The sequence below is a fragment of the Metarhizium acridum genome (assembly GCF_019434415.1).
Source record: "Metarhizium acridum strain ARSEF 324 chromosome Unknown scaffold_31, whole genome shotgun sequence".
In the NCBI taxonomy this organism is placed as follows: Eukaryota; Fungi; Ascomycota; class Sordariomycetes; order Hypocreales; family Clavicipitaceae; genus Metarhizium; species Metarhizium acridum.
The window spans coordinates 2375871-2403633 of NW_027094018.1; the positions used below are offsets into that span (position 1 = coordinate 2375871).

The following is a 27763-nucleotide window of genomic DNA, read 5'->3' on the forward strand; positions in this document are numbered from 1 at the left end:
GATCATCGCCAGTGCAACAATTGTGCCAGCCGCAGAGTGTGCTGTTGGTTTTCCCTGAAATTTGACCTCGCATGGCGCCAAGACAATCGTATTTCTTGTGTCTCTGAATGAGACGCCGTCCAATCACCGTGTCTGGTCAACCTGTCTCATGCCGCAATGGGGTGTCACAAAAGCAACTTGAACCACTTCCAGTCATGAGACTTTCCCTTCCTATCCAACATCGCAGTTTGTTGTCATAGGAGAAGGCGGAAGCTCGTCGGCACAGAAACACAAATCTCATTCCTACATACAATAACACCCGCTTGTCATGCATTTGCAGCGCCCGTCCCTGTGCGTACCTCACCTGTAGCGATACCAGCTGACAGTTGCAGGCCAAACCAGAGCATTTTTACAGCCTTCTTCCAGCACTCTGAGGCTCTCCTGCGGTTGATTATTTAGCACTGGCAGCGTTCAATTGGATAATGGACGGTGTTGTAAAGCATTTGCGTACTTTTCCATTTACAGTACGAAAAGACAACCCAATATATCGGACGACCATGTGTCCTAGACAAAACAGGACTGTCCCAAAAAAGGCATTTTTTCCTCTTGTTTCAATGGCCATCTGGGGCTGAGGGAACTGCGTACTGTACAAAGAGAGGGCTCTCACACATCTCGATTGAAGTTATTAGTTCTACGCCACCGTCTTGGAATCAAACAAGCCATACGGTCTGCTTAGGGAGTACTCCGTACGATATATTAAACCACGGACCTCCCCCGTGATACCGCTTCCCCTTCTCCATCCTTTGATGTGCGTGCAAAGTCGTCTCATTGGAGTCAGTACCCTTCGTCTCTCGTTGAGCAAGCTCATCTAAAATCCTCAACCCTCGCTCGCTCGCCCCTCACCACATTCCCGGTTTTCAACACCCAAAGCCATCTCAACCAGTCCTCAAAATGAAGTTCCTTGTTTATCTCGCCATGGTCGCTGTAACCAGTGTCTCTGCCGTGAGCACCGCCTCCGCTCCAACCGTCTCCCAGCCCACCGACGGCGACAAGAACTGCCTGGCAAACTACATCGTCAGGCAATGCCTTCTGAGCCAGAATGAAAAGGTAACGCCCCAGGAACTCAAGCTACTCCATGTCTAATTATATAGACTAACGCCGCCTCGACAGCTTGCAGCCTGCGACCCAGCCGACTACGAATGTCAATGCTACGCCTCCCAAGCCATCGCAACGTAAAGTCCCAGGCCTCCAAACTCACCCCCAAGTATCATGGGCACGCAATCTGACAATCATAGCTGCTACAACAACTGCCCCAGCGACGCCCGCGCCCCGGGAGCCACCCAAGCCATGAACGGCGCCTGCATGAACGCCTCTGCCCGCGCCACCCTCACCACAAAGGCCACTTCCACCGCCCAGGCCGAGGCCACCACCGCCGCAGCCGAAACCTCTAGCCCGTCGGTCGTGCCCACAAGGTCTGGCACCTCGTCCGCTCCCAGCGCCAGCAAGACCAATGGTGCCGAGAGCCTCGCTGGCAATGCTGCCGGCATGCTTGCCGCCGTTGCTGGTGCCGTAGCTGTAGTCTTGTAAAAACATTGCGCGAAGCGTGGGGTCTGTCGGTACGGAGCGCTGCGAATACGGGATCAGCTTGTCTGGGATGCGTAGGTAGCACTTACTTGATTTCTTAATTAATTTTATTGACTTTGCCCATCTCTTGCACTTTGTATCAATGGTGCTTGGGCTGTGGGGACAAGATGTTCAAGTAGTCTAGGTTTCTTGGGTTTGAAATACGTGTTGCAGTAGTATTCTGTGCTTATTTTGAATCATATATACCGGTTACATGTGCTGTTCCATCATTCTACCAAAGCTGCCTTATGAGGACGCAATCCAGACGCCGAGATTCGCTCATATTTAGTTATCTATTTAGGTATTCATGTAATATTATATATCGCGTGACGAGTCTGCTTGGCAGGTGCGGTCCTATTAAATATTCCATCACATCGAAATCACAATGGGTACAGATCATGCAGGGATTGTTTGGGCTTGCTCAACTTCGAGCCAAGTCAACCGTGTTCCGCAGTCCTCTACAGTACTGCCTAAACCAAACTCTATGATACAACGAGGCTGGTCCTCCCATCATGTTCCGTGGTCCAAAATCATACAACCACTGTTAGCAACCGCGCCAAAGTTGCAAGCCTGTCTCTCAGAAAAGAAGTCCCGCTCTCCCGTTGCGCCTAGTAAAGAAACAAGAAAAGCAAACGATATCTCTACAGAAAGACTGCGGTATGAAGTTGACTGAAGCCCGCCCCTGCCTTGTTATAAGCCGTTTGGACGCCGAAAGAATTTCCTAAGTTTTGCCAGTATGCCACGCGGATCTCCATCCCGCGATAACAGAAGTCTCGTGTACCGTGCTGCCACTAAAAGCACGCGTTCACGGTTCTTTCTTGAAAACAAATGTAAAAGAGAAGAAAAAAGAACTAAAATCGAGTAGGGGGTTCAAATAGATATCAGTAGCAAATGGTGAGAAAGCCCCATCATGTGCCACTGACTGTTGAAGCGTATGTAGGTTGAAGTTGTGATGTTGGAGAAAGTATGGGAGTCAATTAGCAACCGTCGCAGTGAAATCGCAAAGGAAACATAAAAGACAACTCATGTTCTGCGCGATCTTCGTTCCTTGGCTCGATTCACAGGCCCAAGAAAGGTGACATGCTGCTTTTTGGCGTCGTCTTTACGGAGCCTCACCGTTCCAGAAACGCCGTTGGAACCGCGGCGCAGAGACCTCGAGTCATGGTCGTCGTCAAGCGTAATTTCAGCAACGTCAGACACAGACTCGTTGTCAAGTTCATCACTACCACCGGATATGGAAGATCCGTCATCAGAGTCGTCATACTCTCCGTCGTCACTAACAAGAGACGGCGCATTATTGCTAACCAGCGTGTTGGGGCTGAGGTTGGCTTCCATATCCAAATCTTCATCGGACAAGACAGCATCGGAACCAGATTTGGACATCACATCCAGACTAGAACCAGGAGGGGATACGAGAGACATGGGCGGAGCACGGCTCTTGCTGCTCGTTGGGTGAGTGGGCGAGTCGGTTGGAGCAGCAGGCGTCTTTCCGCTCTGGGCTGGTACACGCTTGACAAAAGGAGTTCGGGCAGGAGCAGCATCATTTGGTCCGTCAAAGGCAGTAATGGGAGTGCCCGTGTCGTCGGATTCCTCGTCGGGTGTCATGTCTTCGATGGAAATCTTGGTCTTGGCGTCTGCAACGAGATCACGAAGGTTGCCATTGAAGTTGCGGCTCTTCATCAGACGAGACAGATACGGGGTCTCGGTGGCAGGATTGAACTTGGTGGCGGCAGCCCTTGACTTCTTGGTAACTGGTGCGTTCACACCAGTGGTCCTTGAAGGAATTGCGCCAACACCAGGAAGCTTACCTTGGTGATACAGCTTGAGTGAGTCGGCAATTCGCGAGCGCAGTGCAACGTACGCCTGTTGTTCAGACATGTCTTGCCGGGCAAAGGGATGCACATGCGTGGAAAACGACGGGTTGTTGTTGACGTTACTGCTGGCTTGGGTCTTGTCATCTGCGCCGGCGCCCCCAGGACCACCATTCTCACCAACGTCGATAGGGTGTCCGCTCTGGACGGCAGCTTCCTCGTGACTCTTAAAATCTCGCTTGTGAGCAATCCGACAGTGGTTTATAAAGCCTTGAGTGCTGGAAAAGTTTTCACGGTTGCAGTCGAGGCAAACTAGCTTGACAGTTCGGCCATCGGATCGCTTCAGGATACAAGGACCAGCCTTGTCCTTGGGTTGAGGATATCCGCTCGACAAAGCTTGAAGTTTCTGGCCTGCGTTGCCGCGAACTGGTCTCCCCTTGGAAGCCGGCCCGGTTTCCGTGAAACTGTTCCTCGTCGTTCTGCCCTCGTTGAAGGGCACTCGTGCGCGCGCGAACTGTGGGGTGAACTGCCACTCTGGCTGTTCACCATCGAAGGAGGGATCGGGAATGAGCCACTTCGCGTAATGCCGTGCGTATGGGCCGTCCACAACGCCAAATGGCGGTGCCCACTGAGGAACTGGTTCTCCGAATCGAGTAATAGCTGCAGGACCCTTACCACTGCTGATGTCAAGCATCTGGTCTGGGGTCGGACAGTATTGAGGGTACGGAATCAGATGACATCTGCGCAATTGTTCCAGCGCTATTTGGCATTTGGCGAGCTCCTGATTGATAAGTCTCAACTCGTCATGCTTGAGGAGCACCTCGAGGCCTATTTGGTGCCTGATGATGTCGCGCGCACGATCCATGCCACCACCTCCGACAGAAGACGATGAGTCGTCGCATGACGACACGGAAGCTGAGTCGAGGGTGTCAGAGTGCAGCTTCACTCGCTTACTCTCAGAGACATCCGATGATGCTTCACTGGAGTCGTCAAAGGCATCCCAGCTCCGCTTGGGAGCCGGGCTGCCGGGGCCGTTTTGCGACGACAGTTCTGATGTAGCGTCCAGGTGTTGGCGCGCGTCCAACGGGAGTTTTGGCGTTTCTGCAGGCTGCTCGCTTCCCCTAGGATCGGAGCTCCAAAAACGAAACATGAAGCAGCCTCCGTCAACAAGGGGTGTGGGTTGCCGATGAGTCGCGACACAGAATATCGCGACGACGTCTGCTGGATGATGTTTGCGACAAACAGCAACCGCACGGTCGGTAGAGTGGATCCCCAGAAAAAAATGCTGACGTAAACGGAAAAGTGGAGCGGGTGATGTGGGCAAAGGGGTGCCTGATGAGGTGGCAAGTCGGGCCAGGTCGGACACCGGGGAGTTGGGTTTTGTGTGGCGACCAAGCTCCAGAGGCAGGAGTCAGTCAGCAGGAGAAGGCGGATCTGCGAGTCCGACAGGCAGAGCGAACGTGAGAGTGAGAGTGAGAGAGAGAAACGACGGGGAGAAAGGTGGGCTGTCGGGCAAGATGATCGAGAGCTAACGAAAGCCTCGAGTTGTGTCTCTTGAGGAGACAACTAGTCTGAAGAGGAACGGAGGGAAAGAAAAGGAAAAAAAGAGGCGATGAGAGTTGAAGGATTAATGGGCTACAGCGCAGAGGAAGGAGTGAAAGAGGGAGCAAACGGAGGGAGGCGAGAGTGTTGGGTGGTGTTTGGATACTGGAAGCCGGGAGAACAGCTCTAGCTGCGTGTTCGAGTTGGACCAGCCAGTGGGAGCAGCCAGTTGGAGCAGTGGACAGACGATGGGACGGGGACGGACATGGAACTTGAACATCAGACACGGGTGAACCAGATTGGAGGCAGGGCAGGGAGCACGAACTCGGTCGGTACCCCCGTACATTGGGGCGCGCTGGGGCGCCTTGGCTTGGGTCAAAGATCAAATGGAAGAGTGCGCGGATTGATTCGTTTTGGTGCAGCCAGGCTGCTCCAGACAGGCGGGCGGCCGACGCCGCCACACTTGAGCAGCACTTGGAACGAAGAACGGGTTGACGGGGTACCGACTGCTCCATGTAAACGTGCCACCATAGCAAGGTTCCAACTAACAGCTCTCCAAGTGCGCATATGTATCTAGATACTTAATTGGCGGCTTTGAGCTGCGCGACCGTCCAAGTACTCTCTGACCTCAGTACAAGTACCCGCAAGCCAGGGCCCAGTTTGGCAGGGAGCGGACGATACGGATGGCGACCCGCCCAACGAGGGCTGGACTAGGGGCTGCTTGACCGAGAATGAACCCAGCCAGACCAAGACTCTTCAATCAACAGCAACGTCTGCATCTGCTTGGTGTGTTTGGTGGGCCGCACCCAACTGGGGCAACACGGGCAACACAGCCCGCTGGGCAGCTCTGGGTGTTGGGGCACTGGATACCCACTGGACAAACCACTGGACCACCGCTGGTCGCCAATTCCACAGCCAGCACCCAGATCCACCACACTCGCTGCAAGGGGGTGTGGAGAGCTCCAGACACCCAGAGTCAGTGTGAGTGCCTGCTGAACCAACTCGCCAATGCCTGTGAGGCCAACCCGCTGCTGTGGCAGCCTTGAGAGCTGGTCTGGTTCGCATTTTCATGCCGCCTGCCGTTTCCAAACCAGTATAACATTGAACCGCGTAAAGCACCAAGTATTGAGCACTCTGGGTCGACTGCACCGGGTGCCCAGATATAAGTACTTAAGTAAGTACCTAGGTGTCAAGATACCCCGTCCTCACATCACTAAAATCGTTGTGGTGTCACGTCATGCGGAGTGCTGAAAGTACTTAGATGCTAAGCTAAGAAATACTAGGCTGTGTTCACGTTGACTTATAACAACTTCCTGGGTGCATCGCCACACCTTGAAGTGCTAGTCCTCTCAAGTACCTGGGTACTTACTCCTCACCTTGGCACGTATCCGCATCTCTCTATTTGCACCATCTAAGCGCATCCCCAAGTACTTGCGGTGGTGCCTTGTAAGCAGTGAGATCCCAGATCCCGGTCCGCCAGTGAGTTGCAGCCCCCGTGCTCCTTGGACTGAAGTACCCGTTGAGGTACTAAGTACCCAGGTAATATTTCCATTGTCTGGTGTCCCATTGATTCTCACGGCCAAGACTCGTGGAGGGTGCATCTGTACTTGCTGCGCCGGCAAAATAAATTATCCTGCTTTTCTCCAGGAAGCGAGGTAGGTCTCGGCTTGTTTTTCTTATTTGTAGAAGTAGCATGCCTAGCATGCCTAGCACGCCCAAACGGATACAAGTCGAGTAGTCAATAGTATTGAAAACCAGACTGGGCTGCATAGCACCTGTAGTACGGAGTACCTTGTTGGTTCTTTAAAAAAAAACGGGGCGACAGGTGTCTCACTTACGTCCTAAGATGGCCGGTTGTACGGTTTTTTTTATCTGTAACGTATTTAATACATAGCATGGACATGTTTGAAAGAAAGCTATCATCTGTCAACTCAAGTCTCTTGTGGTTCAAGCACCACGCGCCATGTCACCGAGTACTCAATCCACGACGAGATTCGAGATTCGATATACAGTGGGAGGTAAAGTAATGAGGCAGGCCACGTGCCTAGCTACTGCGCTTCGTACCATTTAGAGTCTATGCCGGTACAAGCGCGCACGTATTGATCAGGGATCGATCCCCGACATGGAAACTTTGGGACCAAGGAAAATGTCTGTCATAAACAGCTCCCGAGAAACATGAAGTGCGTTGAGAAGCTGTCCCGCGCCGAGGTCTTCTTATCCCCAACCACAGCCTGTCAGGGAGTGAGGCTTATCAGAAACACAATCTTGACACTACATGTGGACCAATCGACATTCCGATGGAATCAATATCTAGGCCACGGAGTCAATGTCAAGGTTCCCCGGCTGAGTGGCGTCATTGTGAATATCATGCAGCCACTTGGACTAGCGCGACGTTCCCAAGGCAGCCAGGGACTCCCAAAGTTTCAGGCCGCCTCGATGTATTGTATCAGTTGCAGGCAATCTTCATGCGTTAATTGTCACTGTAGGTTAGCCCTCGAAGGGCGACCTAGTTCCTGAGTAAGCCCACGGCGGTCATATCTTGTGTCGGAAAGAATATTCCAAGCTGACGCGGCGACGAAGTCTGTCTGGAGCATGAGTGGAAGACGTCACCGTCGTCCCGCTTGACTCCAACATAGTTATAATAACCCCGTATCGCAACAAGTTTCGTTATTACACCATGACAGACCGGCTCAGGGCCCAGCAGGATGAAGCAGGAAGTTGGAGTCTATAACTTATCACCCAAGTGAAGCTACAAAGAACTGTCTTCGAAACCGGAGAGGGAGAATACTCCAAAACATCACGGCTGCAGCTCACAAAGCTCTTCCACCAAGTTTACTTGACACGGGTGGCATGAGCCTTCCTTGGAGGAGGGGGCGCCGAATCAGCCTCTTTTGCCGGCGCAAGGGTTTGGCGTGATGCATTTTACAGTTAACATGTGAATGGGCTATTTCAGACTGGCATCTCCACACGCTGTCGTAGTCGTAGTATCTAGAATTTGCAGATCTGCATCCAGTCGTGTCTAGCAAGAAGCTTTGGAGGTGCGAAATCATTCTGCTCATCTCACATGCAAATATTCTTCCCCATCGCCGGGTACTGTGAGACATCGCACTGAGCATTTGGAGTGATGCCTGCTCTGGTACCTTGTGCTTGACTGCTTCAGGTGCCCTTCCTCGTCTCTTTCACAAACTAATAAATGCACTTCTGGTAAGCACACTTGCAGTATCTCGCAACCTTCCGCCCCACATTTATTCAATGCCACAGTCCAAGGTCAGCCTCCTTCAAAAAAGTTCAAAAACTCCAATCTACGCATTTAACAAGACACAAATCCTTGCGCCAATCCAAGCAAATATGTCGCCCACGCCCTCACAAAAGGCTCAAGCCGCCTCGCAAAAACGCAAAGAACCGTCTTCTACAACCCAACTAGCTAAACGCGCTCGATCACAACCTTCCACTTCCGTCAATGCGTCAAGACCAGCCCTCATAGGGCCTCACCAAGCCATCATTGCCCAGCTTCAACCAAAATACAACGTCCTCGCCGCCTCTGTAATATCCTCAACACAGATTCGGAAGCGTGTCGCGCAAGCTCTTTCGCATCTTGGCTCCACATCAGACCTACAGTGTGTGGTGTTGCTGTATGCGCGAACGGCAGAAGTGTGCAAGATGATTACCATTGTGGAGCAGTGCAAGAGGCTGTTGAGGGACGAGGGAAGGACGTGCTTTCAATATAATGAGATGTTTGTATTGCCAGAGCCAAAGCATAAGAAAGATTTGATTGAGGAGACGGTTCTTGATAGGAATCGTGATGAAGAAAACCGGGAAGAGGACGAGGACGAGGACGAGGACGATTTCGAGATGATGGCGAGTCGGTTTGAAAGGGCGGTGATACCGGAGCCATCGAAGCGCGCGACCATGTCCCTCAGGGTGTTCTTGAGTATAAGAGAGGTAGGAGACCTGAAGGCCAGAAAGGGGGTCACTGTTCAGTCCAACGAGCCTGCATGATATTTGTCCTGCTGCAGCGGTTCATGGTGGTTCGAGAAGGCGGTTGGATTGGTCTCTGTATGGAACGGCGTTATGGTGGCTTGGAGTGCTGTTTACGGCTTGGAGATATGCAAGATACCCAATTGGTTTGAGCGAGTTGACGCTAAATTCGAAATGGCATTTTTACTGCAATGCTGAACACTTGTACTACGTAACTGGAAGACAACGCCGGATATCCAATGTACGACCTCTCCACCCTTCAACCGTCGCCCATATTCCTCTCCTCTTGTATTCGCTTTGTAGAGTGTCCTCATTCTTCATTACACATGTAAAATCTCCACCCTGATCCCACCATGACCCCGTTCTCGATGCGCAATCAGCCCATCAAGCTCAGTTGTGCTTCTGCTTGTTCGAGTGGTCCGTAATACGCAGCACAAAGTTCACCACGACGGCCAACAACAAAATAATGGCCAGGAAAGTAGGGCCAAACCGGTCATCGAACCCGGCCTGACCCCTCATTCGTATTGACTTTGCTCTCCAATGGTACGTCACCAACGCATACAGCATGGTCAACATGGCCACGCCGGTGAAGAGGAAGGCCGAGATGAAGGCCACACGATCACCAAAGTTGAGCATTCCAATGGCCAGGGCACCCAGGATGACGGTGAAGTTGAGCCATGACAGGAAGGTTCGCTCATTGGCGAAGAAGACTTTCGGTTCGACTCGGGTGGGCAGGGCGATGCGCTTGCCTGGTGCCGGTTAGCATGGGCGGCGAGAACGATGGCCGCAGTAAGATTTGGCGTACCTTGAGAGGTCTGGAGAAGGGGTTGGGAAGACATGTTGGCGACGGCTTGTTGAGGGCAACTGAGCGGATTGCAGCGCTGTAGTCGGTCGCTGCTGCTGTAGGTTCGCTTGGAGCTGCGGCTCGGTCGAGATACTTGCCAATTGGCTGACGCAGCGAGCCCGAATTGCCGAGCACCTTACAGACTTTGTCGATTCTTCAGAGGCGGAAACTCGGTCCAAGGACAGAATCGATTGAGCAAGATTAGAAATGCGACGCTTTGGTTGAAGAAAACTTCTTCTCGCAGAGGGCTCTGGTGCAAATATCTGCGCCGGGTCTCATACTTTCGGTTCAACCAGACCCCACTCGTGACGACTTGTTTTGGGGGAGCTCTTGTGCACGTGGGCAGGCTGGTTGGTTCGGAGTCACGTGTGGTTGCCCCGCGAAGCAAGGGAGACTCCTAATGTGCCAAAGCGGGAAACCTGTCAGGGACAAGGGATATGGAAGTCAACGGTTTCGCTGAGAGCGAGTAAAAAAAAAGTTTGGGAACCAAGTGTACTTCGGTAGGCGTTTAATTATTATTTATACAAGTTGTTTATTATTAAATTGATTAAAAAAAAAGCATTTTATAGTCGCTGTTTAAGTGAGATGTCTTTTGGCAATTCAGTCTTCTAAATAATACGGGCTGTTTGGTTGGTCAGGATTCATTGGTTATGGCGCGGTGATGGGTCCCCCTCCTACGTCCGCGCTGTATGTACACCACCAACCTGTTGTTTACGTTTACGCCTCAACCTCGCTCCACCCGCATCGCTCCCTAATCAAACAACGCCACGAGCCATCAAGATGTCTACTCCTGTATGTGATAGCCCTGAGTCCCTTGCAGCCTTTTCCTCTTGACATTTTACTGACCATCGGCTTCAGCCTATTCCTTTCAACCGCCTCAAGCAGATTGCTACCGATGTACGAACTTCTCCTCGATTGGCGAGCCGGCCTGTTTCCTACCGCCCATCTTTATACAATATGCATATCGATTGCTGGTTCTGACAAATTCATATCAGGTCTGCAACAATGCGATCGGTAGCGCTGAGTTCTACGACCACGCAAAGACTGAGCAATGGAACTCTACTATCATCGTACGCTCCTCCCGGCCTAAACCCACTCACAGACGCATCACCAGTGAAGCAAACGATTAACGCGCACCTAGAATTCTATGCTCAAGGCCGTCATCTCCGAGTCAACACCCCAAGGCGCTTCCGCCCCCTCGTTCAAGTTCGCCTGCAACAGCACCATCGTGCAGCACCTCGTGCCCACATCCTCACTGAACAAAGCCCGCGGCGGCACCGAGACCAAAGAAGAGAAGCCTCACATCTCGACGAGCTCCGAGGCCACTGCCACCGATGGCAAACCCCACGTCGGCCGACGCGGCATGCACAGCGCCACCGGTGCGTACTGGGACGATAAGAAGGACGGCATGTGGACCTTCAAGTATGACGGTGGTGAGGGCAAGGGCATGGACGTGGTCATTATGCTCATCTGGATTGGCATCTAGATGTTTACATACTTGCATGGAAGATGGTACGCTTAGGATGAAGCCCCGTGGGAACTGAGGAGGAGCTGAGCGGGCACCCTGCACTGTTATGGCGTTTCTGGAGCAAAGATATGTAGTATTTGAGACTGTCTCTCCATTTATGCCCCGTCGCCGGTTGGTGATGTTTTAAAATGTTGGATTAGGTAATAACTGTCTGTAGTTGAGCATTGAGCATTTATGGAATACGAATATGTAGAAACTATGTGTCCTTCTGGAAGTTTCTGTTTTGCTGCGTTTACCTCTGTTATGTGCTGATGTAGCTTGCCTGTCGGGTGTCAGCGGAGCCTTGAACCGACCCTTGAACGGTAGAGATTTGGCAACGTAATTACTGGGGAAGTGTCTATGTTTACATATATATATATATATATATGACTGCCTCGTCCTACTTTGTCTTTACCAAAATTCCACCGGCATTAGTGTTGAGCGACAAGATGACAGCGTTGCGCAGCATCGTAGCCATCACCCTCCAGGGTAGCATATGTCTATAAGAAGACCAAAAAACTTTCATAATCATAGTGCCATCGTAAAGTTTTCTCGACAAGGTTTGCCAAGAAAATCGACCGCCTTGGCAAAAACATTGGCAAACAGAATGTTTTAGATTCTCCTTCTAGATCTTTATTCATTTTGCTCCCTGGCCAAATGTCATGCACTCCCTTTGCGATTGCAACTAGGAACGGACCAAACAAGTGTCAATTGCCAGTTGTTTACCATACCGCGGGCAGTACTTCAACGCACATCTACCTCTTCTAGTACTTGACCATTAATCTCCACTATGGATACGGTTAGCATTCTTGATGTTGTCGGGTGTTAATTTAAGCTGTATCTATTGCACCTGACCTAGGCAAAAGGACGAATAATTACTCGTGAAAAGCATTCCGCAGTACCTTAGTTTCTAGTGCTTGCTCAACTAGACCGTGGCACTGGTATATTGGCGAGGCAAGAAAATGTTTTGACTACAACGTGCTGTAGGGGCCTCCTAACGGGTTTCTTTTTAGGCGAGACGTGTCACGGAGATGGGAGCTATGTTCATGCCACCACGACTCTACTTTACCATGCGCGTCAATGCTTACTTGCCACAAAAGGGAACCAATTGAGTCGACGTCAGCTTGGTATTTCGCAAGCTAGAGCGAATGAGTTTGGGAAACGTGCCATGGCATGCACATTGTTCGCAGAGACCCGACCCAAAAGCCCAGCAGTTGGCAGCTAACAACACAGCCACGGTTCATCGAGTCCCGACCTTTTCTAGAACAAAGGCTTGCATCGGCCGACCTCGACTGCGGAGTACGGAGTACAACACGTCGAATTGTAGGTGGCGTGCAATCGATAGACTCTGCGGTTGCAGATGGTCACAAGTTCCCTCCAACAAGATGATGTGGCATGATGTCTCCTCACCAACTTCACCTGATAGAGGAATGATGAGGAATCAGGTGAACGGACAGGGGTTGGCTGGTCAATTTGGTTGGCGCTTGCGAAGCCCACGGAGACACGAAGGCTTGCATACGGGATTTGAAAGCCAATCCGGGGCTGCAGCTATATCAAGGTGGTAGAGTTGGGAGCTCTCTTTTGGCATCTGTAAGCAGACAATGCCATGTTGAGTCAGTGCAGTCGATTGGGCAGCAAATATAGAGTACGGAGGGTTGGCCGTTCCTGCCATTGGCCAAGGCAGCCTACACCCTTCTTCGGTTGTTTCCTTCTATGGCCGCTCACAACATTCTCGTCTCCTCACAAGACCCTTCTTCTTTGCACCAAGAACGATTTTGCAAAACTGACTTTGCCACTAGGGTCTTTCGACAGTCTCCGCCAAGGACCCTTCGACATTGCTGTCATTGTCGCAGCTCACTGATAATGCTCCGCAATGATGCTCCTCTGCAGACCTAGGGGCCCTTCTGGTCCACGTCGGGGCGATGGCCCCAGCGGCTTGTGGAGCATCATGGGGACAAATGACCCTGTTCGCATTAATCGAAGCCGCCTAGTTGGCTGACGAGGCCTTCAACGAAGATCAGTTGCGGGAATACACACGGAGAAGGACGCCTGAATTCAACGCTCACCTTGTTTGCCGCCTTTTGGCGGCAAGATTTGCGTCCCTTGGTTCCTCTAGATGATAGAGCCAGCACATGCAACCATACAGGCCGGAGAGCTGGAACTCACAGCGGATCCATGGAGCTCTTAGTGTCGGATTTTGACGCCACAGAGTCGGACCACCGATCAAGTTCGAGTTACGTACGACGCAACACTCGCCACAGCCCTATTCAGAGCCTCGATATTTCAACGTCAGGCGATACAAGCAAGCTTGGGGAGTCATCTAAACTATCGTGGTAATTTATCGTGGGGCATAGGAGGGAAACGACTCCGCAGTTACGTGAAGTGCCTTCATCTGGGGAAGCCCAAGTCAATTAATCATTTCCACAGACAGGCTCTCCTCCGTCCTATCAAGAGAAAGAGGGAGAGAAAGAGAGCTCTGGGTGCAAGATCGAAAGGGACTGGCCGAATTCGCTCTTTCCTTGCAGCCACAGACACCACGAGTGAGACAGTTCGAAGACTCCACAAGTTCCATTGTTCCAGCACGCCCGGACAGCGAGACACGACCAATTATAGAATGGCGATCATGCGAACGGCTACGGAGTACATGGCCTCCTCTTCACCTTCTCGCATGCTGATCTTTTGTTCAAAGAGCCACTGACTGCTGACTAGGAATGCACCTGAAGAGCCTTCGTCAGGGAATCATCGTCTAGTTCCTGTTCAAGAATTGAAAGTCAGGGGGGAAGGGGTTTGGTTTGCGGCCTCGAATGACCGGTTGGCCGAGGCACCTCTGTACACACTCCGTACTCGGGAGGCTTGACTCTCTGCTTTTTCCAAACTCCGCGTTATAAGTAACTCGAAATAGACGCTCGTTTGCGCCTGCACAAAACTGACAGACGGTGTCGGGAGCAAAAGCGGCACATGGCCATGGGCTTTCGCTGAGTTGTTTGGGTGGCTCGGTCAGGCCAGGGGAAAATTTCCTAGGAGTTCCCACGATGTGGGCACCACGGCTCCATAATGCCAGACTCAAGCACACCACCCCATCGCCGAGACCGACCGACCGCCTGTCACCCCCGGTCCGAAGGCAGTGAAATAAAATCCTCATGGCCCTCCTTGCAGCTGGAGAAGTGTTGTTGTGTAGTTTGCTTCCTTTCACGCCCATGCCTCTACTGCGATATTGACTGATCAACCTCCAAACAACCATCGTGGCTACCAATTATACTTTCACCCTCTCGGCAGCCAAAACTTTATTGTCAGGGGACACCCAACGCCCTCCTTGGCCTCGCCCGTTAGACTGGTCCCGCCACCAACGGCCGTACCACTCGTAGTCGAAGCGAAAACGAGATACGAACTGCAACGGCCTATACTGCGCCGGTTGTGTCATTGAAATATCCAAGTCAGATTTTGCATATCGAAGGTACCTGATACAACGACACTGCCGCTCGCAATGGTTCAACTCCTCGTTGACCCCGCCGCTTCGTCGAACGGCGGCGGCGCTTCCGCCCAAGAACAAACAGATGGGGTCGCAGGGCCCAGTGCTGTGAACCAAGAAGCCGGAACCATGTCACGGGAAGAACATGCTCAGCGAATGAAGGAACTCAGCATGAAGCGCAGCGTGATGAGAGCACCACGAAGAGGATGGTCCCTGACCGACTACCAGGGTGACCAGTACCAGTCTATGCCTCATTACCACCCTCACTACATCTCCCAAGTCAATCGCCACGCACCCATTCCCGAAAATGCAGTTTTGCAGTCATCTATTGTTCGGCCTGATTCACCTGCGTCTTCGACCTTCTCTTCAGCATCTTCAACCGTTGGCCCCATGGTTCAACTGCCCCGTCGACCAAAGATGCCCCCTCCGCGCCGGTCACAGTCTGTGACGGATAAGGAACCAGAACCCAGTGATCAGCCTCGGCTATCAGCACATATGAATTTGCTCGATCTTCCATCTGAACTACACTATGCTCTGTTCGACTTCTTGGACCCTATTGACGGCGCCTGCCTTGGACTTTCCCATTCACGACTATATTCTATCCACCTTCGCAAGAACGGCAAGGTTCCCCTCTCAAGTCGGTACTCTGGACCAAACGACATGGAATGGGCCTGGCGAGGTGCTGGCCCTCTTGTTCGCAGGGAAACCGGTGACCCGGATCCTTCGTCCAAAGCGCTTGAGAGTCTCCGTGTCAAGGGCCAAGTGTACTGCCGAAAATGCGGCATCTCTCGGTGCGAACTCCACCGTCATCTAAGGGACTGGATGGGCAGTGAGTACGAATATTGTGAAATTCGAAAGATGTACGGCCGGCCGGCGGACGAGGCTACCAAGGCGTACTGCTACATGAGCTCGCCTAAGAATCCACATCGGTGCGGTCGTCACGGAGCAAGAAAGACGTAAATTCTCTTGTCATATTGTTCATGTTGTGCTGCTATTTTGAGGGACGAATTGGATCGGCATATACGAGGACCCTGGCTGGTACGATTTCGGGAGCGAGTTATTGGATAGCGTTGTTGTGTGAGCGTGTTTGCATCATAAACGGCGGCAGCGTATTGTTTCAACTAGGATATCCGGCAAAGCGGTGATAAAGACGGCGATAGCGGGTGACCGGAGGAGACATGTGCAGATAATATTCATACACAAATAATACACGAGGGACCAGTATATACACGGTTGCTCATACCATGGAAGAGCGAAGTGAACAATTCAATGCGATATATAATGTCAATGTGCTGCGGCGGCAAGGAATAGGGGGTCAATGTAGGAGTGGAATAGCAGCATCCTCAGCAAAGCCAAGAGACAAGCAGACAACATGGCAGATACGGGCCTAAATGATGAAAACATGCATGCTGCTTTCTACAACAATGTTCCACCTCCCTTGGGCTACCTCGGCTCGGACCGCCATGTGCCATTGAAAGCTGTTTCAAACTGGAGAAGTCGCGCTTCGGGTGGGTTAGGGTTCATGTCAGACGGGGCTCCTTCACCAGTCGTGAATTATCACATGAATTTCCTCTTGTTTGCGTGTCCACTTTGGATAATGCACATCATGTAGCTACTATCAAGGCCACCCTGCCTAGTTCCCTTTTTGTAATGAGGTAAATGATGAACGCACCCCAACGCCAACCAGAACTTAGTTCCAGGCATGCTATTATATACTTTCCGTGCCCCAAAACCTGGAAATGAAGCAATCCAACGCCAGGTTATAAACTCAAGGCAAACTTCTTGTTCTCACTCTAGTGAGGAGTAACTGGTTCTTTCCAGTCCAGCGCACAGTTCCCCATGGCATCAACCCAGTCGGCTATACCCTTGACGAACCAACCGCTCGTCACTACCTCCCCATCTTTCCCTTCTTCTGGTTCTTGTAAAGGCCCTCCTAGCGTAAAAGTTGGAGACGTGAAGCACACGCCGTTGTCGTATTTCCACTGAAAACACCTCCTGTTCAACTTGAACAAGATGTCCCGCTGGGCCTTCTCCTCGTACTTCGCGCGGACAAACTTGCCTCGTGACGTCTCGGTCAGAAGTGACGAGAAGTCAGAGTCAGCAATGTCCAGGCCATCTGCCTCGCAGACTTTGGCGCAAGCTGCTGCTGATCTGTGGGCGTACTTTTCAACAATGTTTTTCTCTGATTCTGGCTTTTGCTTGCTTTTAATCCAATCGGAGACTCGTTCTTGGTCATCGGGACTGACGTAGCAGGTGCCACTGGATAGATTGTCCCAGTTTTTGCGGTAGTAGGCCATGTGTGGTTCGAAAAATTGGTGATAGAGATGTCTGTATTGAATGAGGCTCTGATGAAGTGATTAGCTTCCTCGGAATGCCACGCCGTGTTAGATTTGCAACATACAGAGTCGTTTCTCGACTTTTCATATTCCCACAAATCGCTGATTTTCTGGGAAGTCATCGTTGCCATAGTAAAAACGGGCTGGCACCAATGGTTATGACCAAATGGAGCAGTGGTTGGACTCTCTCCATTGAACATTGGGTGCGCTTGCTTGACTCCAACGTTGGCCAGTTCCAGGGCCTTTGCAAGTGCCAAACCGCCATATGAAATGTCGTGAGCCAACGTATCGTACGTTTTGGCTACGTTTGGAAATTTTTTCATCCAACGGTCAATTAAGCGCCCAGAGATAGCGAACCCACTACTGCCGTGCGCAAAGGCATAACCGTTGAGCATGACGGCACTTCCCACAAACGGGTCCCGATCTCGATGCGCCTTTTCGCGCAGCCAGAGAATCAGGCTGGGCCAGATGACATAGGTGTCATCCTCGATGAAGACATACCAATCGCGCCCGGGTCGGAGTTCCCACGCCCGAGTAACACTGTTGATGGTCATGTACTTTTCCAGCTCTGCCGCCATAATGGGGTCGTCCTGACACTGTTCCTGAGGACCAGAGCAGTCCATTTGGTCTTGATAGAAGCGAAATCCTTTATTTTGAATCTTGACATGGTCTTCGACGCGGTCAAGAACATCATGAGCCCGATGACCAGCAATGTCTTGTTCCTGCACAACACGCATCAGACATCAATACGCGCCCGCATGTAGTGTGTATTCAGCCAACAGGCAGCCAGGCAAAGTATACTCACCATGTCTGAAAAGACCAAAACATCGGGTAGGCATTGCAAATGAGTCAAAAAGTGCGGAGGAAGCCTTGAATAGGCATTCCCGGCCCTCGTCTTCAAAGACACGACGATTCCCTCAGTGCTGGGAAAGTCTTGGCATGGCGAATTGATAGTTGATTGAGGATGGCCAGCTTTGGCAACTTGCAAAGAATGCACTGGCCAGTATCGGATATAAAACTTGGCTTCGCTGACGCCGTATAACTGTACCAAAGGGCAAGTTAATAGGATGAAGAGGCATAGAGACAAGGCTGCCATGCGACTGCGCAACCTCGTCGGGCCAGATGCCCAGAGCCCGAGACGGCGCAAGCTTGGACTCGCAGCCATCCTGAAGAGCCGGAAGGCAAGTTTCAAACTGTCTTGTATAGAAAAGAGCCGGCATAGGCACCAACAAAGGGTTGATCAAGTCTCGGGTCAATCTAAGCCCTACAAGCGGCATTGGACCGGAGCTGTGCTAACGGTACAGATCCCTTAGACGCCGCATGGACTGCCAGCCTCCGTGTTGAACTGCCGGCCTTTATGGGCGGCCGCGAAGAATACAGATGCCGAGAAAGGATGGCTTGACAAAGGGAACTCCATGTGAGGGAGGAACTATAGGGGCCTCGGGGAAAGCGGACGGGAGCAGAGGCTGAGCAAAACAACCTTGCAAAACACCACACTGTGGTCGACCGATGTGGGGAGCACTTGCCTAGGAGTGCATCTTGCAGTATGATCTCGCGTGTTTTTTTCCTTGTAGAAAGTGCGAGTTAGTGTATACTCCGTACCTGAGAACTGGTACTTAGGTCCCTATTGTGCCAACATGGAGTGTATGGCTGTTGAAAAGTACTCCCACTGTATATCCAAGTTCAAAGTGGCTGCAACGGCGCCACATCATCATAGTGGCGTGCCGTACGTCACGACGAACCGGACGCCATCCTGATTCATCGGCATCTTGGTTCCTGGCACTGTGCTTCCTTCTCTTTGTTCACCTATTGCGAAGCACTCTTTTCAATAGGAAACCGGGTGATGGTGACGGGGATTGGACTTTGCTTGGCCAACCGGTGCAAATGTCCACATAGCTGGCCAGCAATTCTGATGACGACTACTCAGGAACTTTGCACACATGTTTTGGTATGTGGGACACCTAGACAGCCAATAATTGGATAAATAGCAACTAGAGCTGACCAAAAGTTGTTAGTCGCTCACATTATCCAACTTGCTACATCGTTTCACCATCTACATTCTTCCTTCCTTTTCATTACCATGGAGAACTGCCTCCTTCGCCCACTGGATACCAATCTTCGCACCCGGCCTCTTTCCTCCAATAAACTTGGCAGCATATCCGTTACTCTCAATTAGTTGCTGTGGCGGTCCCTGTAATCTGGTTTTTGGCAGGTCCTTCCCGAATACCCACATGTTATCCAACGTCGTTGTCTCGTTATTCACCATCACCTCCCGCGAATACAAACTCTGAGCATCCGCGAAGCCCATACCGTCTCCGTTTGCAAGGGTCTTGGCACCAAAGCTATAAGTCTGGCGTGTGCTTCCGAAACCGCTGGACCCGCTACCTTTTTTCTGAAAAAAGAAGGCTCTGCCCTTTTTGGTCGTCTGGATTACGGACCCGGATACTCGGCCGGTGATCCGGGCAAGGAAAGGTTCTAAACCATTGGAGAAGACTGTGTTGCCTGTGACGGCAAGTTGCATTGTTTGAGTGAGGTTGGTATCCAAGGTGAAGGTATAGTTGTCATCGGGTGCTGTTTGGACAGTGCGGACTTGCATTGGATAAGAATAGCCAGCGTAGTAGTACGAGGCCGAGTCTTTCGTTGCTCTGTCCTCTCCCTCGTACGATGCATTAACTTGTTGAACATTGCCGGATTCTAGTATATAGCCCGTGTTTCGCATGGCGAAGCGCTGAGACCAGGCAGACTCGAATGTTTGGCCGCCGGTATGCTTAATTTTGGACTTAATTTGCAGGGTGCGGGAAATCGTTTGATCATACCGAAGGGACTTATTCTGGACGACCACTTCATGTGGATTGTAGTTGGGCTTGCTTACAGTTACTTTTGGCGGGCATCTTGAGGTGATGACATCTGTTTTGTCGAGCCAGAGAAAGATTTTGCCAGAAAGTAGCCAGTATCTGTTTACCACAGCGTCATCTGCACCAACCACCTCCAAGCTAAACGTATGGTCTTTTCCATTGCACACAACACCAAGCCAAGGCGTAATGTCGATTTCTTGCTCCCTTAGGTCGAAAGCCTGCGGCCCAACCACGGGTCTATGTAAAGGAGGCGAGATGCCTCCTGTAAAGACGACCGGGTACGGCCACGACAAGCCCGCAAGTTGGCCGTCAATTCGCAGTCGAACCTCGCGGAACGAGCTTTTCCCAAGAAGCGTCATTCCCTCCCAATTGTTGATCGCATCCTCTGGGACATTTGTCCACCAAAACTCCTCATCGGATTGGCCAGTGGCCGCAATCGACAAGACAGCACGCTTAATGTTTCGGGGCAGTGTGATTGACTTTTCTGCCTTTTCATCAGGGTAAGTGAAAGCACTTCCTTTTCCAGAGGCTCCGTTCCCAGCTGACAAAGGCACAATTTCATCCGCCGGCGGCGCAGCAGGCCCAGTCAAGCTTCGGTCTTGCATAAATGTGGCGGTAAGCGTGGTGTTGAAAGAGCCCGTATAATTGCCATTAATAAGATTCCCAAGATCAAATATAAGCTTCTGAGGATGTTTCCATATTGACAGATATGTTGTCATGTCTTTCCAATACGTCCACGCGATTCCTGGGTGAGCTTTGGGCTCTGCGGTCGAAGTTCGCCAGACTTCCGTATCGCCCAGCCACATGATGGCCAAGCGATCAAATTGACGTCCCTCTGAAACGACGGTAAAGTTCATAATGACCCTATTAAAGGGACACTTTGTCTCGTCAGGCGGCGCATAGTCGGCTGTACGAAGCAGGGACAAGGTCAGCCAGTATTCACTTGGTTTGAAGGCAAGCCCGAATTCATCAGAATATCGCGACTGAACCGACCAAGGGAGTATTATACTTGCCAACAAATGGCTGTCCATAACTATTTCCAAAAACGTGATCCATCAACTGGATCTTGCACGACTTGGGGTGCACACTCCCAGGATAGATATCCAGGATCTCATTGCCGTCCACAATACCATCAGGGGACAAAACGGGATTCGTGACTTCAAAACACTGCAATGGCTCAACAGGATATCCAGCGGTTGCTCTCGAATCCGGCAACCCCTTCTGATTTGGTGCGTCCATGACATCGCGGCCACCTCCAAGTCGCGCGGGGGCCATCGCCAAAGCTTGCGCCACCAGGGGCGCGAGCCACAACAGGTGCCCCATGGTCCCCCGTGTGTAATGGTCGCGACGTCTGCTTGTTTGCCGTTTCCTCGCTTTGTCGCCCGCTCCTTCGTCCTGCTTAAGTACTTGGTAGATTTAAGCTGGCGGACCTTGAACAAAGAGGCGAGTGCGGGAGATGGTAGTTTATATGGGCTAGAAGTTTAGAGGGGGGGGGAACCATTCTACCTAGGTACTAGTTGCTCGAGCATCTTACCCGAACATTCAAAACGGGAAGGTGAGACCTGCAGGACCGCAACGAGCATACCAGACTCCAGACATCAAGTACGTAACTGCCTTCGGATATATGCAACCAGCCCTACCAATTGGAATTCCGTAGGCAATCAGCGCGTCTTTAGTACACCTCTAACCAAGTTGGGCACTCCCGCGGGGACTTACGTAGGTGAAGTCACAAGAGAAGGACAGTCTGTTGATCGTCAAGGGTATGGATTGCCGAGAGAACTGCTGAGTTAACGAATAAAGTGAGAAGGATTAACGCCTCGTAAACAATCAGTGCTAAAAATTGGTCTAGTCCCGCGCCTTGCCTTTGGGCAGGGTAAACCACAAAGGGTCAGCCCCAGCAGCGTATGTCTGGAAATTAATACCCAGTTAGAGCTCATATTTGAATACCTGAGTGAACATGTTCGAATTGATGAGTTATTCTTATATTTCCTCTTGAAGCGATAACCAATCAAGTATATGTAGTCTGCCATTTAGCATGCAGGCCAAGATATATATTCCCAGTGCCATTCTTGAATATATAGATAAACTTGCTATTCTATATGCCGAGAGAAAAATGCATAAATATGACGACCCAAACTCCGTCTCCGCTGTACTGGATATTATGCCGTTACACAACGCTAAATGCAGAGCTCACTCCTTCAATCGCAGACAACTTTCCTCGTATAGACTTCGAATCACCATAGTATCGTAGTCTGTATTCCCCTGCCGGCGCATCATTTTCAATTTCCCATTTGATGTCGACTTCGCTTAAGCCGAGTATCTTGCTCGTCCTTCGCCAATAGAAGCTGAGTCCCCAGTCCGAGTCATCTCGAACTTGCTGCCATGGCGAATTTGCCGATGGTCGATACTCGACCGCAGCATATGTCTGCTCAAGGCGCAGATTGTTGCGAGGATTGGCTCCCACGAAGGACGCCGAGACTTTCTGCCCCCTTCTGTACCTAGAATTGGCAACATTAGATACTACGTCTCCAAAATTCTTGGACCATGGTGTCCTATCGAAGAGAACACCAATTATGAAGCTGATAGACCGTCCACTATTGTCTGGCGGGTATTTGTTCTTTGCGCGGTGCTCACGACTTGAACTGTTGGATTGGAGATATTTCATCGATGCAATTGTGCGTTCTATGTATGCATCAAGTGTATGTGGTCCGTAGAGTGTAGAGGCACCTTCGTAGCGTTGAATACTACGCATGGTCAGCAGGGTTTATAGAAAGCGGCTTAAGGCGAAGTACTGACCTATATTCCTCTTGTGTCGAAATGTAATGAGTATAGCTGTTGCTTGGCGCTCCAAGGACAACGACAGGGTCTTGGTTGTCTAGTTCGTTTGGAAATGCCCGAATACTCTGTTTTGCCACGGCCTCCTTCCACCGTCGTCCGGCCATCGTTGTTGCTTCGCCCGGGCTCACGATTATAAAAAGTTGACCCACCCTGAATGTCTGGATATCAACCACGTTGGGAGTCCACGCGTAGGGCTGACTGACCTCGCCGACGTCTAGAATAATGGATTTGGGATGCTGGCAAGCAACCTGCTCTTTGCTAGGTGACTTGAAGAGCCACGTAATAAGTCTCCAAATGAACCTCGCATTCGAAGCAGAGGAGGCGTGTTGCACAAGATCGTAACGGCCAGGCTCGTCCCATGTTCCGGCTCCAAAGCCATACCCAAGCGCTGCCGGGCATGTTTGCGCCTCCGATCCGTTGGGCAGTGTGAATTTATAAAAGGACATGTCGTGGAATCTATGGATTGCCTTAACGCCGGTTCCCTGGATATTCGGCGCCTCGTCATTCAGAGAATTGTAAATTCTCATCGCGCCTTCGTGTTGTAGCCGAGCGATCTCGAAGCACGACGCAGCTCCGTAGTCGTTCCTTCCGAACTTTGGTCCCCTGGCACGACACCGGTTGCTCTTTCCATCGCTACATGCGCTCGTTTTGAAATCGCACCGCTGGCCAGTTCCATCTTCGCACCACGCGCCCAAGATATTTGGACTCGCGTCACCCATGTTTGCCTGCGAGAAGCCTGCCACAAAACCATCCGCCTCCCGTCCATCACCCTTTACCTGCTTCTCAAAAAAATCCGCTGCAAGGCCCTTATTATCCCCTGTAATAAGGGTGTTGTTGGCTTGCATGGAGGTGCCGTGTGTGGGAAACCAGGTGAGCACACCGATATTTTTGTTGTCCGAAGCTCGCTGGAACTTGAGCAAGGTCATGTCCTTTTCAACGGACCCGTCGTCTTCCAAGCTGATGTTGTATTTGGCCCGTTCTTCTTCGGGATTAGCTAGATAGGAAAACAAACTGCGATTAATATTTGCATTCATAATCTTCGTTTTGCCCACGCTTAAGTATCCTGGAGCAAGACTCTCGTGTGCTCGTCGAATGGATAAAATGCACCCTTCGACAATTGCCCGGTAGCTCTGTTGGTCGAATCCCATACTCGGAATTTGAGGCAGGAGGTAGTTCAGCCACGCCCCCGGCCCGGAGTGGGAGTGCGTTGCAGTAACCGCAACATTATCCTGGCCATACATAGAATACCGAGAGCCTAGTGCCTCCAACCCCCGAAGGATTCCATATCGAACAGCAGTGTCACCAGATTGGATATCAAGAACCAGATAGACGAAGCGGTCCTCCGGGTTATTCATATCCCCAACGATAAAAGCACGCGAATATAGTCGTTGACGCAGACCGCGTCCAATCTGGGCAAAATCTGCATAACCCATCATGTTGATTTCAACAACTGGTCCAGTGATATCAGCCTTGCCGACTCCAAGGAGATACTGGTCTTTGGGCCAGTCGCCATTTGGTAGGCTTTCTGACGCCCATTTATTTCCAGGCCTTGTCACGTTGTCAGATCCGCCATACAGTGAAGCATACGCGGCAGACGTTGATAGCACTGCAGTTGCCGCGAGGCCAGATGCCCGAAACAGAGTAACACTAAAAGCACCCACCACGACAAGTAAAACCATCAAATTTCGACCACAGAGCTGCCGTCGTCGAGTGGAGGGTGTCTCACGCGGCTCCTGTGACGCTGAAGCGGGCCAATGACCGCCTAATTTCTCTGTACCATGATTGGGTGAGGCCATCATGAGCAGGGAAGGAGTTGACTGACAGGAACTCGATGACGGTCGCGTACTGGAGAGAGTGTAGGGGAGCAGAAATCAAGAAGAACCGAAAAAAGCTCCGACACGAGCCTAGGTGTCGACTACCCAAGCTGCATGGCAGGTAGAAGTGTCGTGGAAGAAGGAGGAGAAGAAAAGCTCGATGACAGAGGGAAGCCTGCTTCGTTTGGAGGATGCGCTTGTTATTATCTACCTACCGAGGTAGGTATGTCGTGTGTCTTGAGGCTTGTCATGGACGTGGTTGTCTATGTCGCACCTTGAAGCTCGTTTCGCTTCCGTTCCCGGCTATACCGAGGCGTCGTCAGGCACAACAGCCAGACGTGTCGACGTCGACGAAATGGCCCGAAACGGCCCCAATGGGGTTGGGCAACAGCCACTGACGGGCTCCATGTCACCTTAGGTGGCCCACCTGAGCTTGATATGATCCAGACTTGGGTCTGGTGCCTCGGGTGTGTGGGTTCGCCTCATTGAGCTGGCTCCCTTCTCCAATCCCTGGAACTTGAGCACCTTGAGGGGCGTTGGATTCTAAATTCCCCTCCAATGCAAAGACCCTCACGGCGGTAGCCCGCTGTTGTTGCTAGCGTCGGTGCTGCTTCAAGGAGTCTTCCGCAGGACACCACTTCTGACGAGTGTAAGCTCTGCCGCCTGCGACACTGCCAGTCTCAAAATCTCACTTCATCCAGGTACGGTCACACATGAAGCTTCAAAGCCACAGAAAACAAGAAACCGACTGCATGTCAAATCCATGACCCCTTCTGGCACCAGCATCAGCACAAATGTCCCAGATGCCCCGCAATTCGTCCCCGCGAACCATGCCAAGGAACAAATAGAAGCTTCTCCTGGTGCCTAAATGCAGGTAGCCATGTTAGGATGCTGAGCAAACGAGATATTACCAAAAGTTCCCCTTCCCTTTCCGCGGAGGTGCGGGACAAATTTATGCAGAACTACGAATGCGGACGCGATTGGCAATTGACGTGTACAACTACGTTCAATTATTTGTGCATGTTATGTGCGCCAGACAGATCCGCATGCAGCCAATGCATGGGCTACCGCTCTACGAATGCGAGTGAGCAACATTCAACCGTCTCTTGTTGGATTTTTACCGCATTAATAAGGTTTGCCAGATGTTATATAACATGCTCCTCGAACAGAGTCAGAGACGTATTCTTATCCGATTTTCCTGGAAATAAACTCTCACTTGGATATCACGACGCTGACGCGTAGTAATCTGTATGTGAACATGAACTTATTTCATCACGACGAGAGAACCTGAAGCTACAACCAGTGGTTCAAATCAATGGGCATTCCTAGTCCTCCAGTGATAATGCTTTTTCTTTTCTTTCATTACAATGACAAGATAGATGTTTATTAATTATGTCCCGGAGGTTATAGTTGAAACCTGCCGGGAGCTGGCCAAGGACAGGCAGCTCTGAGAGGAAGGCAGAGAGACCTCAGCATGCTTGTGATAGCATGAGCATATTTCCTAGCGCACTTCTCACGCTCAGGGAAATCGCCAGTCATAATGTTCTAGAGTGCCTTAATGTGGCTGTCGCTGACGTTAATCTTGTTATCATCTAGTCTCAAAAACAACCAAGATTAGCCCATGAACGAGAGGAGACCCCCAAGGACATTACCCGAGCCTTGGTTTACGACAGCATCTTTCACAGGTGTGCTGACTTTCTGTTCTTTGGGTGCCTTTTTAACCTCGGTCTCGTTCATGATCGTGTCTTGACGGGCATTCCACTTTTACATTATGCTCCTTAGGAGACACCATTATTATGGCCTTAACATTAGTAATCTCATCGGCGGAAGGGGCGAAAACGCTATCAGAAAAGCTGGCGATGAGAGAACTTATAATGCAGGGGCCCTTCGTTTTGTCTAACAAAGCCCAATATTAGCATGACTTAAACGATGCAATTGTAACAACTCCAGGGAGAGGATTCGGATAGAAGGGACCACCTACCGTCACGGGGCAGATCTACTTTACACACAGCACTGTCTAGAAAGTCCACTTGACAGATTATGTGAGCTACTGAGCCTGCTGTGAGGCTTTCGTCACGTTCGGGACCATAGCGATGAGACTTTGGGTCTTCCGCTTAATCAATTAGTGTGATTGTAATTCGAGACCGCCGCTCATACATCAAAGCCATGGCTAACAACGACCAAAAATAGGAGAAGCGGTATCACGGTCTGAGTTTCGACAGTAGAAAGAAAGCTGTTGTCAATCAGCTCTGTGCTGCGATATGAATTGCAGCAACCTGTGAGTTTATGGTAGTGAGTGATATAGAGCCACTCTTAGTTGATGGGAAGGAGAATTTGACCGCGTTTGCACTTTGAAGTATCACAGGACTCAGGTTCTGATCAACCATTCTATAGCTATTTCACGATCTAAAAAATAAAAAAAATAAATAAAAAAAAAAAAAAAAAAAAGAAAGAAAGAAAGAAATTAGGTATTAGTCAAAACAAACCGTAATCCGTGTCGGCTATTATCCGCCTGGCTCACGCTGATTAAGGGAATTCAGAGGTTGGCGGCAACCGTTGGCTGTCAAACCAAAGATTCAGATTGGCCAAGCTTACACCTGGTGCTTCTCGGCCCAAGCGCCACATAGACTTGCGGTCTGAATCTAGCTCGAGGTTTTGGCATATAATAAAGTCGCTGGCATGCCCAAAAGCCTCGATGTTTTAACAGTAAGAGTGCTCCTATCTTGATTCGGGTGACCACTAATCCGTATAGGATAACTACCCCCATTTCTCGCTGAGGGTAGGCATTGATGCGGACATATTTCGTGGCCATCACAGGCATCAGATCCGTTGATTTCATTGCTCTGTGGAGTAGAACCAAAAGTTGGAAAGAGGAGGGAGATTGATGGCTCCTTCCAGGTCAACATGAGTGCACGTGGGGGCAGGGGCATTTGTCACGTAGATCTTTGAACGACACGTTGGCTGCCTTACCGCCTCAGAAATCCATGACGGGGCATTGAATGCCATTCCACTGAACAGACCTTTTCCCTTTTAACCTGCCCCATCATCAATGCTCAACAGTAACAGTAGTACTAGTACTAACAAGCACGGTAGATCCTCCGACCGATGGCGTGACCCCGCTACGTCCAAGTTGGTCCAAGCCCGATCCAATTGTTGTGAACTGACGC

The 27763-nt window shown here is 50.9% G+C and overlaps 10 protein-coding genes across 13 annotated transcripts; 4 read left to right on the top strand and 6 right to left on the bottom strand.

The window, feature by feature from the left end:
* Positions 1-930: 930 nt before the first annotated feature.
* Positions 931-1566, top strand: J3458_005609 (uncharacterized protein; the record flags this gene model as incomplete). The annotated part of the gene is made up of 3 exons (XM_007812009.1): positions 931-1086; positions 1150-1211; positions 1275-1566. 3 exons carry the CDS (start codon positions 931-933, stop codon positions 1564-1566), a joined length of 510 nt encoding a protein of 169 aa, XP_007810200.1.
* Positions 1150-5547, bottom strand: J3458_005610 (uncharacterized protein). The gene has a single exon (XM_007812008.2). The coding sequence runs from the start codon at positions 4561-4563 to the stop codon at positions 2626-2628; it is 1938 nt and encodes a 645-aa protein (XP_007810199.2). The 5' UTR covers positions 4564-5547; the 3' UTR covers positions 1150-2625.
* Positions 5548-8202: 2655 nt separating this feature from the next.
* J3458_005611 (uncharacterized protein) lies at positions 8203-10177 on the top strand. Its single transcript, XM_066118898.1, has one exon. The coding sequence runs from the start codon at positions 8208-8210 to the stop codon at positions 8952-8954; it is 747 nt and encodes a 248-aa protein (XP_065976420.1). The 5' UTR covers positions 8203-8207; the 3' UTR covers positions 8955-10177.
* nrf1_1 (GTPase regulator Nrf1) lies at positions 9324-9772 on the bottom strand (the record flags this gene model as incomplete). The annotated part of the gene is made up of 2 exons (XM_007812006.1): positions 9324-9682; positions 9739-9772. The coding sequence occupies 2 exons, from the start codon at positions 9770-9772 to the stop codon at positions 9324-9326; spliced, it is 393 nt and encodes a 130-aa protein (XP_007810197.1).
* A 267-nt stretch (positions 10178-10444) lies between the features above and the next one.
* On the top strand, positions 10445-11519 carry J3458_005613 (uncharacterized protein). Its single transcript, XM_007812005.2, has 4 exons — positions 10445-10569; positions 10636-10674; positions 10773-10847; positions 10919-11519. The coding sequence occupies exons 1-4, from the start codon at positions 10558-10560 to the stop codon at positions 11261-11263; spliced, it is 471 nt and encodes a 156-aa protein (XP_007810196.1). The 5' UTR covers positions 10445-10557; the 3' UTR covers positions 11264-11519.
* Positions 11520-13947: 2428 nt separating this feature from the next.
* J3458_005614 (uncharacterized protein) lies at positions 13948-15997 on the top strand. The gene has a single exon (XM_007812004.2). The coding sequence runs from the start codon at positions 14769-14771 to the stop codon at positions 15711-15713; it is 945 nt and encodes a 314-aa protein (XP_007810195.2). The 5' UTR covers positions 13948-14768; the 3' UTR covers positions 15714-15997.
* Positions 15998-16314: 317 nt separating this feature from the next.
* Positions 16315-18492, bottom strand: J3458_005615 (uncharacterized protein). 4 transcript variants are annotated; one of them, XM_066118900.1, is made up of 4 exons: positions 18284-18492; positions 17895-17979; positions 17155-17811; positions 16315-17098 (listed from the first exon to the last, which is right to left on the bottom strand). In XM_066118900.1, exons 1-4 carry the CDS (start codon positions 18364-18366, stop codon positions 16547-16549), a joined length of 1377 nt encoding a protein of 458 aa, XP_065976422.1. In that variant the 5' UTR covers positions 18367-18492; the 3' UTR covers positions 16315-16546. The 4 variants fall into 4 exon arrangements, with proteins under 4 accessions (XP_065976422.1, XP_007810194.2, XP_065976421.1 ...); XM_007812003.2 differs by having other exon boundaries at positions 17895-18492; XM_066118899.1 differs by having other exon boundaries at positions 16315-17811; positions 17895-18492.
* A 650-nt stretch (positions 18493-19142) lies between these two features.
* On the bottom strand, positions 19143-20801 carry J3458_005616 (uncharacterized protein; the record flags this gene model as incomplete). Its single annotated transcript, XM_007812002.2, has 1 exon — positions 19143-20801. One exon carries the CDS (start codon positions 20799-20801, stop codon positions 19143-19145), a length of 1659 nt encoding a protein of 552 aa, XP_007810193.2.
* A 45-nt stretch (positions 20802-20846) lies between these two features.
* J3458_005617 (uncharacterized protein) lies at positions 20847-21385 on the bottom strand. Its single transcript, XM_066118902.1, has one exon. It carries the CDS (start codon positions 21265-21267, stop codon positions 20914-20916), a length of 354 nt encoding a protein of 117 aa, XP_065976424.1. The 5' UTR covers positions 21268-21385; the 3' UTR covers positions 20847-20913.
* Positions 21386-22005: 620 nt separating this feature from the next.
* On the bottom strand, positions 22006-24896 carry J3458_005618 (uncharacterized protein). Its single transcript, XM_007812001.2, has 2 exons — positions 22741-24896; positions 22006-22688 (listed from the first exon to the last, which is right to left on the bottom strand). Exons 1-2 carry the CDS (start codon positions 24579-24581, stop codon positions 22112-22114), a joined length of 2418 nt encoding a protein of 805 aa, XP_007810192.2. The 5' UTR covers positions 24582-24896; the 3' UTR covers positions 22006-22111.
* Positions 24897-27763: the final 2867 nt, after the last annotated feature.

Bases quoted from the DNA above. Each gene is read 5' to 3' on its own strand.
- J3458_005615 (XM_007812003.2), bottom strand. From the start codon at position 18,254: ATGGCTGCGAGTCCAAGCTTGCGCCGTCTCGGGCTCTGGGCATCTGGC. The intron at 17,812-17,894 runs GTGAGTATACTT...CGTGTTGTGCAG, and splicing joins TTTTGGTCTTTTCAGACATG to GAACAAGACATTGCTGGTCA. The intron at 17,099-17,154 runs GTATGTTGCAAA...TCACTTCATCAG, and splicing joins AAAAGTCGAGAAACGACTCT to AGCCTCATTCAATACAGACA.
- J3458_005610 (XM_007812008.2), bottom strand. From the start codon at position 4,563: ATGTTTCGTTTTTGGAGCTCCGATCCTAGGGGAAGCGAGCAGCCTGCA.
- J3458_005617 (XM_066118902.1), bottom strand. From the start codon at position 21,267: ATGGGGCACCTGTTGTGGCTCGCGCCCCTGGTGGCGCAAGCTTTGGCG.
- J3458_005614 (XM_007812004.2), top strand. From the start codon at position 14,769: ATGGTTCAACTCCTCGTTGACCCCGCCGCTTCGTCGAACGGCGGCGGC.
- J3458_005613 (XM_007812005.2), top strand. The intron at 10,675-10,772 runs GTACGAACTTCT...AATTCATATCAG, and splicing joins TCAAGCAGATTGCTACCGAT to GTCTGCAACAATGCGATCGG. The intron at 10,848-10,918 runs GTACGCTCCTCC...ACGCGCACCTAG, and splicing joins AATGGAACTCTACTATCATC to AATTCTATGCTCAAGGCCGT.
- J3458_005611 (XM_066118898.1), top strand. From the start codon at position 8,208: ATGCCACAGTCCAAGGTCAGCCTCCTTCAAAAAAGTTCAAAAACTCCA.
- J3458_005618 (XM_007812001.2), bottom strand. From the start codon at position 24,581: ATGATGGCCTCACCCAATCATGGTACAGAGAAATTAGGCGGTCATTGG. The intron at 22,689-22,740 runs GTCAGTACTTCG...GACCATGCGTAG, and splicing joins TCGACACAAGAGGAATATAG to TATTCAACGCTACGAAGGTG.